Source organism: Lissotriton helveticus, chromosome 11, assembly GCF_964261635.1.
Source record: "Lissotriton helveticus chromosome 11, aLisHel1.1, whole genome shotgun sequence".
Lineage (NCBI taxonomy): Eukaryota > Metazoa > Chordata > Amphibia > Caudata > Salamandridae > Lissotriton > Lissotriton helveticus.
Window position 1 is genome coordinate 359,164,108 of NC_136072.1, and position 12,132 is coordinate 359,176,239.

The following is a 12,132-nucleotide window of genomic DNA, read 5'->3' on the forward strand; positions in this document are numbered from 1 at the left end:
AGATGAGGAAATTAATTAATGTATTGTAAGCTCAGAATAGAGCACTACCAGAGGAGATCAGAACTGATGTCTTACAGATGTGTGGAGAATGAATCCCTTGTATAGGTTCGCAGCATAGACTTCTGTCAGAGATGTAGAGAACTGATCATTAGCAAGATGTAAATAATCTAAAACTGTCAGTTTTGTGCAGAAAAGATCACTACTGGAGAAGTGCAGAACACTTCACCAGCAGGGGTATGTAGACTGGGTCAGCATTAGATACATGCAGGAGGAAGCTATTTCAGTACACTGTATTTGCATAATAAATCACGACCAGAGACATGTGCAGAATATACAATTTGCACGGATGTGCAGCATGGAGAATAGTCCCTGTTATTCAACATGTGGCAGAACAGAGCATTATCATTTGTGTCCAGAGCGTAGCAAAAGTGCACATAAGTTTATTTTTTTGGTTAAGGACAATCTTTTAGTACAGAAAGGTTATTTAAAAACATTTTCTATGGACCTTTAGTAGGTAATTAATGGCCCGTTCTCGTAAGTCGAGTATGGATATGCATGAAGTAATGTTGGCAAGGCCAAGATGTTTGGCGATGACCACCAGCATTTTAACTTTGGCAATCCGTGTTTTGTTTTTGCAAAACCTCTATTATTACGGAGGCAGCCAGGCCCTCATCAATCTAAAAAAACATTGAGTAAAAGGAAAAAAAGCTTTTGGTCCCTAAAGGCGCAAATTGCTATAGTATTCCCTGGCACTAATGGAAACTTTTTTGCGTGCGGATGTGCCCTTTGCGAAAAGGAAACATGTTGTGACTCACAGTAAAGACAGAAAAAAGCTGATTTGGGCTGTGGGGGGAGTAAACGCGAATGACAGAACAACAGGCTGAAGTCCGTCGGAAGACCCGTATAAATAACTATCTGGCAGATGCATCAAAGTTATGTTTTGCGAGTCCTTAATAGCAAATTTTAAGGAATCTCTATTAAAGACTCGCAAAAAGGGATGCATGTAGGAATCGCAATGTTATTAGCGATTCCTAAACATTCCTTATTAGCGATTTGGTAATAGCTAATCGCTCATAAGGAATGGCTTTCCCATTCATTCCTATGGGCCTTTAGGCCCATAGGAATGAATGGGAAAGCCATTCCTTATTAGCGATTAGCTATTACCGAATCGCTAATGTTCCGCTATTTCAAGGGTGCCAGGGTGTCCAAAGACCACCCTGTTGCACCCCTGAAATGGACCTGTGCACAAATGTTACACACACACATGCCCTAAGGGCATGTGTGCGCGCAACATGTAACTTTGAAAAATGCACAAAATGCATTTTTCAAAGTTTTAGCAAATTACCACGAAGTTCAACTTCATGGTAATTTGCTCCCCCTATTAGCGAATTCGCTATTTTTTTGGGTTTCATGCATTGCATTTAAGGAATCTCATTTTGGGATTCCTTAAATGCAAGAGCAATTTAAGGAATTGCTATTTAGAGATTCATTAAATTGCGATTTCTGCATTGGGATGATGCATCCCAAATGCAAAAATACCGGGAGCAAACGGCCATATTCTGAGAATCTGCCCGTTTGCTCCCGGTATTTTCTTTGATGCATCTGCCTGTATGTTATACACATAAATTTAGTAAAATCAGAACGTCAATCTAACACCCAATGTAAAAAGCCAATCCATCTGGTGTTAGCTTCAAGCCTCTTGCCTTTGCTATTTCTTTTTTGCATTTTTTTTGTAAATCAATATTGCAAATAGTGAAGGTTGACATCACTGATGGAGAGGCTTGCAAGACAGACAAAAAGGGTTGTATAGACAGTTTTGCTGGATAGATATTTAGATAGATAGATAGATTTAATTAGTGATATAATAGTTAAATATCTATATAAACTCGACATACAAGAGAGTATTAAAAGCAATACAAATTCATACAGGAGACCAGTTATAAATGCATTCACTGTGTGAACCTTAAAATGAGAATAGAATAGATTCAAATAGACCCAATCTAGTATAGTCTGAAATAGTAGCAATTGGATAAGAAAAGGCAGCTCCAAACGGAATTTACATCATTAGCAGGAGCAGGAAATTATCATGTTGGAATGTGTCCTGTGCTTTGAAGAAAGCATTCTGCTATCACATCAGGCTCTAAACACAAGGCCAATAATTAAGTAATATGTACAAACAAAGACACTGGCACTGAAGGAAACCCTGGCTGCGGATGTGCTCCTTGTGAAAGGACAAAATAAAGTCACTCAAAGTTAAGTTATCCCGTTGCTGAAATAGACTGAACCATTGCCCCATGCTGTGTGCTTTAGTGGCCGTAAGCAAAATGTAGATGGCACCACAAACTAATGGATGAAAGAGATGACTGAAAGACCCCTTAAGTAAGCCCTACAAACTCTGTACCCCTTTTGAACCCAAGCTATGGTGATAAAAAAGAACAAACAGTCAGTAACTGCACCAATGTATATCTGTGCATAAACTGAATGTACTCTCTTGAGGTTTTGCGCTGCCATTTACCAACCCATACGTGGTGGTAAAGGCACATGCAGACTAGAAAATATCGAACACAGAAATGGTTGAAATATTTCATAAGCACGTTATTAACTGGTTTTCAAACAAAAATAACAATTTAGAGCAAAACTTCAGATGACCTCTGGCACAAATATTATTTGCACCATTCAATTTTTGCAGCATTCTTAAATTTGCTGACTATTGTAATTCCTAGGTATAAAAGGTATGATGGCCCTAGCAGGGCACATGACAAATAATAACGTTCACAGAGATGGTAACTCATTTTACTTACATCCCAGAGGGGTCCACAGCATTTGAAGAAGTGGAGTTTGCTTCCTACAGCTTTAATGTGAGTGGCTGCCAGAAGCACCTAGGAACGCAAAGGGAGACAGAAGTTTATGCACGAGGAGCTGGGCTAATATTATCTAGCATGCTTCTGAGCTACGAGTTGGCACTAAGGAAAACTGAGACAGTTGGTCCATTCGGACCTCCTTCCAAGTTAGCTGAAGATTTTTTAAACACTTTTTATTAATTTTAATTGTAAGGTCAGATGAAACACCAACAATTGTGTTGATTATCGTGGATGACAGTAATATACACTTACGTCAACCACGTCCTTCCAAAGATATGAGAAAAATACATCCATGTCTTCCAGGTGGGTCTGAAATACATGACTTGAAGCATTGTCTTTAAGAGAGCCCGTCTTTTGCTTTAATCACCTCTTAGCGCTTATAGGTGATCAAACAAAAAGGGTGTTGGAAAACTCTATGTGCTCAGCTCAGATGATTCATGTTCCCTTACTCAAACCCATAGCATGTAATCAATTTCTTTTGGTTAACCCCTTCCCCTTTTTACCAATTTCTCCACAGCAATGCACAAGTCCACGTTCCTATTAAATTCTGCAATTATTGGCAGTGCGCCACGGTACTCCACAGTTGTGTTAAGCCACTTCTTTAATATCAGCTCTTGGTTAACAAAGAGTTACTGGTATATATTAACTTCCTGTTTACCTCAAATGCCCATCTACATGGTAAGCACCTCCCCCCCCCCCCCGGGTAAACTATCTGCAAAACCGCCTAGACAGATTTGAAGAGTAGTTATTGCTGAGCTTGAGGATGGCATGGTTGAGCAGCCCAAAACCTTGCAACTGATTGAGAAGCAAGAAGCAGCCTTAGAAGCTGATTAGGACCGCGGAATGTCAGAAGACCTTTGAGGACCAGACGAGCACTATATGATGCACCTGAATGTGGTTAGTCCCTAAATGATGTAAATAAAGAAGTTTGAACAGTCCTGGCTTAAATTGACATTAAGGGCAGAGTTTGTCCAGTGCCTTTCATTAGCCATAGACTATTTTCTAGGAAACAGAATTAGGTGACCATTGACCAAGACTGTTTTGGATGAGTAGGTTCTGACTTTCCTCTTTATTACCAAATATGTGGTGTAGGCATATCACATACCACTCAATTGGTTGATGGCAATGACCAGTGAGAATTACAAGTTGATTAGATCATCTATTGCATTACAATGCCTTAATTTCACAGTGCCTCATAGGACTGCAGGTGAAGTTTCCTGCTGGGTTTGCCAATCCAACAACCAGGCTTTTCTAATGAAGAAGCTGAGATCTGGGTTGTCAAATTAAAGAGTAGCATCTGTTGTGATGGGGATGTCCCCTTTATCGTATACAGACACAGACCCCTACCCTGAGTACCCAATTACAGGAGTTGCCTACCCTATTTTTTGCTGCTGATTACTGTGAGAAGGTGGCTTGGTTTATGCTGTCCACTAGTTAAAGTGGGTACAATAAATCAATCCACACGACCCTTATGATGTATGAGGTCAAAGATAAACTTTAGAAAGCTATCCTAGTGGTCGCTGTGGGGAGTAGCCTTCAGGCTTAATCTCGAAGGAATGTAAAGTAGCTTGTTTTACCAGAATATCACCACCTGAATGACTAAATGAAAGGAGAATCACACAGTAGTTATATAAAAACATTTATTTATTAATATAACGCCCTTTACTAGTCTCTACACAAGATTAGAACACAAAGCAGACAATACTGAATCAATAGAACATTTGTAAGTTGCACAATACACAGCGGGCTCCAGGGGGAGACCGAACCATATAATAAAAAATGGTATAATAATCACGACTTGACTAGACACGTTGCCTAGAGCACGTAGAATCGCTGGGACCCCAAGGAACCACCCAAGGTAGTGACACAGGGGGCCTACTTAGGACGGGTGCAGTGAGGAAACACGACAGCGTGCTCCGTACAACTCTATGGGAGAGTCATGGTTGTAATGTTGAAGTTTATGGACACTTCTACGAGGACTTCAAGCAAACCCTTTGGAACATAGGAGGTTCTAGAGCCAACCCACCAGTAAGTACCAAGGTACCCGTGTTACCTATCCCAGAGGAGCCGGTGAATAGGGGTCAAGTGGTATCGGAAACCTTTGTCGTTTTCAATAGAGAGCTGGCAGGAAGTACTACTGCTGGGAAGGCGAAGAGTGTCCGGTGTAATCCAAGCCTGGATTCTAGGTGAAAGGATCCTGAAAGCAGAGGAGACAGAGTCGGGTCACTTCAGGTGACCAGGGGCTCGGTAGACAAATGCCCACCGATGTAGGGTGCTTCAGGTGCGAAGAAAGGATGTATGACTCTGCAGCCATGGGGACCAGGAGACGTTGAGGTGAGCTGTCCCACGAAGCATGTCGAGTGCTGAGAGGTTGATGTCCTGCTGGAGCACCAACAAGCCTTGGCAAATGCACCCCACGGAGGGAGGACATACAGACTATGGTGTGGACCTGCAAGGTCCAGGGGCCTCTCCAAGCAATGGGATGTCAGGCACATCAGGAGCAACCAGGAAAGCCCCAAAACACACATGGTGACTCTCACCAGGACCCACAGACCAACGGACCAGGGATCCTGAGAAGACTTCAAGCAAGTCTGCAAAGCACCAGCCCACGGAGTACTCACTGCGAGGAAACCGGATTTCTTCAGTGCAGATACTGCTTGGGTCAGGTCTACTTGGAGTCCAATGCACAAGCTCAGGGGTCGCCAACAAGCATATGCACTTGCAAATGTATGCTGTGCACAAGGGTTTGGGTCACGCAGTCCCCACAAGGGATGCTGGTCTCAGAATCACAAGAGGGCAGACCGACCTCAGTAACCTTCCAAAACCAACCTCCTGTGTTGCTGAAATCTGCAGAGTCCTCAGGAGCTAGGGAGATGCAAGCCGGTCAGATGCTCTTAGGTGCCTGCTAGTGCAGGGGAGTAACTCCTTTATTCCAAGGGGGATTCTTCAGTCTTCCAGCATTGTGCAGGCAGTCGAAGTACTTGGTTTCTCCTTCGTAGAATCTTATCCAGGTAGAATCTAAAGTCCTTTAGCGAGGTATCCCACTTTATACCCATAGGAAAGGGTTGGACAGATTCAGGGGACCCTCCCTCCTAAGGGAGGGGCAGGACAGAGGGGTGACTACACCTATGTCCTTTGTCCAGTTTGGCACCAGAACAGGAGCCAATGGCTCCCAGAACTGGTTTGAGCTGGACTATGCACAGGGACACCAAATGGGCCCCCAGTGCAGACTTTCTGGCACTCTCAGAGTGCACTCACCAAGCCCCAATACACTAAACCCTCTCTGAGAGAGGTTCACACCTCCCTGTGAGAGGATACCTATTGTCATGTTTTCCTCTGCAGGAGTTTGGCTCAGCAGCAGGAGAGCAGAATTGTGTCTGTGGCTGGCTGTGTCCATTTTGTGCTGCCCGGTTCTAGAAAGCTGGTACTCTGTAGACCGGTGACCCACAGTTGTGGTTTCAGAAGGTTGGAATCATACCTCCCACACCAGTTACTGGTGTGGAGGTATGATTCCAAGGTGCTTGACACCAAACACAACATGTTTCTAAGCAGCCGTTTTAAAGTTAGCATTTACAGTGAGGTTATAATGCAACTTAAACTATATGTCTGGCTGCATCACAGACAACCCCGGAGAATGGTCTCCGAAGGCTGCAGAGGGGCTCTGCTCATGCAGGGGCACCCTCTCACGTAAAACCCAGTGCCCTGCCTTCATGATTGATAAGGCCTGTCAAAGGGGTGACTGATAAATTTTTAAGTGTAGTGATTTAGATATAGTGAACCTATATCTAAGTAAGTGGTGCAAGCACCAACTTACACAGGCTGCTGTAGCAGACCTGTTGTGTCATTTCGAATGGCCTCTCGTGGGTGGCATAATACATGCTTCAGCCCAAGGTAGGCCTCTGGGGTACCTATGCCCTGGGTACATGGTGTACCATATACTAGAGACTGATAAGGGTACCCCAGTATCAAATCCGGAGTTTACCTAAAGTACATACATAGCAATGTAAGGGAGAAAGCAGATAGTCTGGGGTCCTGAATAGCAGGATCCCAGCTGGACTAGTCAAAAACCAGACAAACCCCATGAAAAAATGGGGGTAACCATGCCGGCAGATCCTACCTTCCTACAATTACTGCCGCAGAGACACTAATGATAAGTCAGATGCAGAAATCTTATGCTGATTGTGTCCATGTTGTGGGAGTGCTAGTTTGGACACAGCTCTAGTGCTACTTTCTGTGAGAAGCATCACTTTACACCAGTTGTCTCTGGAGAGCAACCGGAGAAGGTGAGATGAAAGACAACCATCCTAAAAATTTTCTGAAGATTGAGACAGTGGATCCAATACCCCTGTTTTTGTCTAGAAATTGTGTCTAAAGTGGGGAACAAACAACCCCCTTTGTTCCAGTTCCAAGTTCTTCGTGCCAAGGAAGAATGTTTATCCCAGAATTACTCAAAGGAATGCTGAGTGGCTGCCTACCAGCCAGCCTCTTAGAGATAAAGGGACATTACCTGAAGGCTGCACTTTCTGCTGGAGATACTGAGGGTCTGCCTTTTACATAGAAACCTCTCTGCCTGCTGAGAAAGGGAAGGTGACTGTTTAGCCCTCAGAAGGAGAGGCTGTCTGGGAGGAGAATCCCAGCTTTTTCTTGGTCTGAGGAATACCCATAGAAAGTGAAGGGCCTGAGAAACCAAAACTAGGAGAGAACCATGCTACAGAGGGTATCCCAGTCTCTCCACAGTTCTTGGTGAGAACCGTGAAACACTATGTACTTCCTTGCATCAGCCTGCGGCACGCTAAATCTAACTTGCATGTGCATTTGGCCGGGACAGGGCTGTAACTGCCTACCATTTGGTTCAGCTAGGGGTGGCTGCAACTTCCTCATCATGTGTATCAGCCGGGTTTGCATCCGACATTGCTGGGCATCCATACTTGATGAAGACAGAACCTGTGCTCAACCTCTCCGGTGGCTGCTGCTGAAGCACATAGGATTACAGCAAGCCCCAATCTCGGGTCAGACTGTTTCCACTCCTTTCTTGCTGAGGTGAGTGCGATAATTAACGATAATAGGGGTAAGAACAAGAGTAGACAAATAAATAAAAGCATACTTTACTTGTGAGGAAAAGTATTCTGTCCCTGATCCTCATTCGTGGTTCTACCAAGACTTGCCGGGGGACAATCCTATATAGGTCATCCTGGTCTTCTTAAAATAGAGATAATAAAAGTTTTAAGGGAAGTCACATAATACTTACAAAGCAAAAAATTAAACATGTCCTGTGGAAACTTAGCATCGCAGCCACAGGAATCTAAAATCTGACCTCTACTACACCCGCGTGGCTCTGCCAAAAATAGGTAGAAATGATCAAAGCGAAACCTGGTCAGTAAGAAATACTCATATGTACCAAGAGGCCCTAGAAGATATAACCCAGTCGATTGTACAGTTTTCAAGATAATGAATTTGCGGGAACTAGGTTTCCTCAGTTCGCGCTCTTCCCTATCTAGTGTTCTTTGTTTATGAAGTCTCCCTCACCCATCCCAGGTCTTTCTTGATCACTGTGTCTAGATTAGTAAATAAGTTGGTTCTTCTCAGTCTTTCAAAACCTCTCTTTATATAGTTAAGCCAAGGAATGTGGTGAGCATGGTCAAGAGCCATGCACTCCTGCAAAATCAATTTACTTGAGGACGGACCTTCATTCAAGCAGGTCTTTAACCATAGTATTAAGAGGCGAAGAGCCAATAGATCTGAAAGGTAGGGCACCCCCAGATCCAACCGTGAACCGATAAAGGTTTCTAGACGGGTGTCCCATCTGCATCACATAGGATTTGGAATTGTTTATTGACAGGTTCAAATCCACCATGAAGGAGGAAAAAGAGTTACGCAGTACTTGCAGCCCTCTTGCGGGTCAAGACATAAGGACTGCATCACCCGCGTATAATAAAACCGGTAGGCCACGACGACCCACCTGAGGGTAATCTATCTTTTTATCTAATAGAACTTTTTCCTATTTGTTAATATACAAATTGAACAAAAAAGGGGCTAAAATACACCCTTGACTTACTCCTCTTCTTATTGAGATCTGACGGCAGACCCTGAGATCTTGTGAATATCTAACCTCAGCCTTTGTGTCTCTGTGGAGGTCCTCCACGAAATGAACTATATCCCCAAGCACCCCGATGGGCAACTAGGTCTGCCAAAGCTTAACTCTGTTCATGTGTTCAAATGCAGACAACAGATCCATGAAAGCCAAATAGATGGTACCGGGGCAGGCAACTGTATATTTATAAATAAATTGAGGCACTGAGCTACAGTGGACCGTCCAGGACAGAACCCGTACTGGACGTCAGTCAAAATATCATTTTCCTCTGCCCAGCAAGTTAGTCTATCTAGTAGAACTCGACCCACCACCCTGACCACAGAGTTCAATAAAGAGATTGGTCTGTAGCAATGAGAACTATCTAGATGACCTTTTTTGAATACTGGCACTATGGTGGAAATTGCCCAAGATTCAGGTGGGCCCGTTTTATTACTGCATTGATGACCGCTGTGAGGATGGGTGCCCAAAGGCATGGGTCAGGATTTATAAAGATCTGACGGGATGCCATTTGGGACCGGGGCTTTATTGTTTGACAACCCGACAATACATTTCTTGACCTATTCTACTTTGAAGACCAATACTGAGTTCCATACCTCACATCCATTGAAACTGTTTAAATCAGAAGGACATTGGAACATGGCTTCAAAGTGGAGCACCTAATCCCCCTCTGTGATATGGGCGCCTACTGCTTTTCCTACATCTTCATTAAAAAATAGGCTATTTATTATACTCCAAAACCTAGAGATATTTTAAAGAGTACTAACCTCGATTAGCTCCTTCCATATTTCCACCTTTAACGTTGCCCTGCGTCGAGGTAATTCTGTCTTATGCTCCCTTCAACAAGTTCTATTTAAAGTGATATCTCTTGGACTCTTGCTCAGTGCTTCCTTTAATTTCCTAGCCGCACAGGAATAATCAGAATCAAACTATCTAGGAGCCTGGGTAACAGGTTGTCGTGTGGGAGCACTGAGAAGGTCTCTTACATTAACCGAGATAATATTAAAGGTTTCAATAACCTCGTCTGAAGCAGTTAGTGGTGCTATGCACAGAGCTAACTCATTAAAACACAAGGTGGTTAGTGATTCATAAAGTGACTCTTGGGTTATCTAGGCCCATTTTAGCCTTCTTTCTTCATCCTCATTTTCAATACTCCACTCTGCCCAACCCCCCTCTGTGAGCTAGTAAAGGCCCACGAATGTGGACACGTAAAGGGTTATGGTCACTGTGTATGCTGGCCTTGATGGTAAATCCTGAGATTTGTTTGAGGAGAGGATTTGATACCAAAATGAAATCAATAAATGAACCACCTCCCCACCCATTGCCTTACTGCGGGGACCTATTGTGCCCATCGCCCGAGATAAATCGAATTCATGCAAAGGTTGTTGGTTGTTTATCAAGACTACTGGCCGCTTGCTTCTGAGTTGGGGATAATTCAGCCCCCCAGTGCAAGTAACCACAATGAAGGGTGAAAGAGGTATGTTCTAGCCAGCCATACAGCCGGCCAAGCCCTCTGCTTCTTGTGCTACAGTACTAATTGATAGATTGCTGTCGTTATTTGGGGATCACGGGCGTCCTGGGAAAATTAACAAGAATATGGTTAGTAGGGAACTGGAAAAACCCTGGGTTACCAGCTCTGTCTCTTTATCAAGCACTCCAGCCGCCCTCAGTAGGAAAGAATTCATAGTCTCTACTGTGCCTCGTGCGGCACTCCCAGATTCCTTGATCACTTTGCATTTCCCCATAGCAGATCCAAACAAATGTCCACACTGCAGTTCTTCAATTGTGGGTGTACAATGAGCTGTAACTGTGCGTGTACTATAAGTTGGAGCACGTAAATCCAGTGGGGACTATAGCACACAGTAAAACAGCCAGGGCAAGTCTGAGGTGCCTTAAGATCAGTTCAGAGAGTCCACAAATCACATAGGCACTGTAACACTACAGCCAGCGACAAATAAATGTTGGGGTACCAAAAGTATAACACCAGGTGAGTTGAATGATCCAGCTGCAGCTCTGGCTATGATCAATGCCGACCTCCACCTCTCTTGATAAGCCGAATAGTGAGTTGTTGCAGTAAGATGTTAAAATGTTAAGAAGTAAAGAGACCAAGAGGGTAGGCCCAGGCTCATGGGCGTCCGCATACTTTTTTTCCGGGGGGGAGGCAACATTTTAATATCATCACTCGCCTTCCAGGGGGGGGCAAACTTTTAACTTCATCACTCTCCTTCAAGGCACATTAAAGGCAGACGGCCCATTGTCATTCTTTATGTGATGATCAGCAGCAGACAGAATGACAATGGGCCTGTCCACAGTCTGCTCGAGGTCAGGGAGGAGCTGCTGCAGCCTCTAGATCAAAGAGAAGTGTGAGAGGCCCCAAGTGAGAGAACATTTAAACTCCTGGGGCTTCTCGCAGGGGAACAGCCTGCTGTAATCGTGAAAATTATGGACCAAAGGCGTCCATAAATGGAATGAGACCGGCGATCCAGCGGGCGGGGGGAGGCAAGTGCCCCTCCTTTCCCTCCCCTGCGGATGCCCATGCCCAGGCTTCTCCGGTCTCTGACGGGCGCAGACGGGACTGCCCTTGGCTCGTGTGCGTCCCACACCGTGAGAGGCAGACTGCGCTTTTCAGTTCAGCGCGGCGTCCCACTGTGCTCCTCCTTCTCTGCAACAAGAGTTCAGGGACACAGAGTCCACACACGGCAGAAGAGTCAGTGCCACAACAAGAATGGATCTCCTGCACCGTGGAAGGCAGACTACACTTTTCAGTGCGGCACGCGGCAGGCATCTTGCTGTGCTCCTGCGCTTTTCAGCGCAGTGCCGTCGTCCAGCTGTGCTCCTCCTCCTCCGCAACAAGAGTTCTGGGAGACCGAGTCCCCACACAGCAGCAGAGTAAGGGCCACAAAAAGAACGAATTTCCCGCGTCGCGAGAGTCAAACTGCGCTTTTCAGTGCGGGCGTCCCGCTTTGCTCCTCCTCCTCCACCACCTCCCAAACAAGAGTTTTGGGACACCGAGTCCCCACACGGCCGCAGTGTCAGTGCCACAACAAGAATGCATTGTCTGTCATTTTTCTGGAGTATTAGCCATTTTTTAAAGTTTGTCAAAGTTCTTTCTGCATGGGGCCGGAAAGAAGTCTGCATCACCTAGAGGAGGACATAAAGGTAATGAACGCGGTCTGCTTCCTC

General features: G+C 44.8%; 1 protein-coding gene across 1 annotated transcript in view; it reads right to left on the reverse strand.

Moving 5' to 3' along the window:
* The window catches only part of TM4SF19 (transmembrane 4 L six family member 19), a 296,020-nt gene that overhangs the window by 206,740 nt on the left and 77,148 nt on the right, over nucleotides 1-12,132 (reverse strand). Inside the window, exon 2 of the mRNA XM_078667357.1 lies at nucleotides 2,802-2,879. Within this exon, the coding sequence (XP_078523483.1) occupies nucleotides 2,802-2,879 (78 nt within the window). The remainder of the gene's footprint in view (nucleotides 1-2,801; nucleotides 2,880-12,132) is intronic.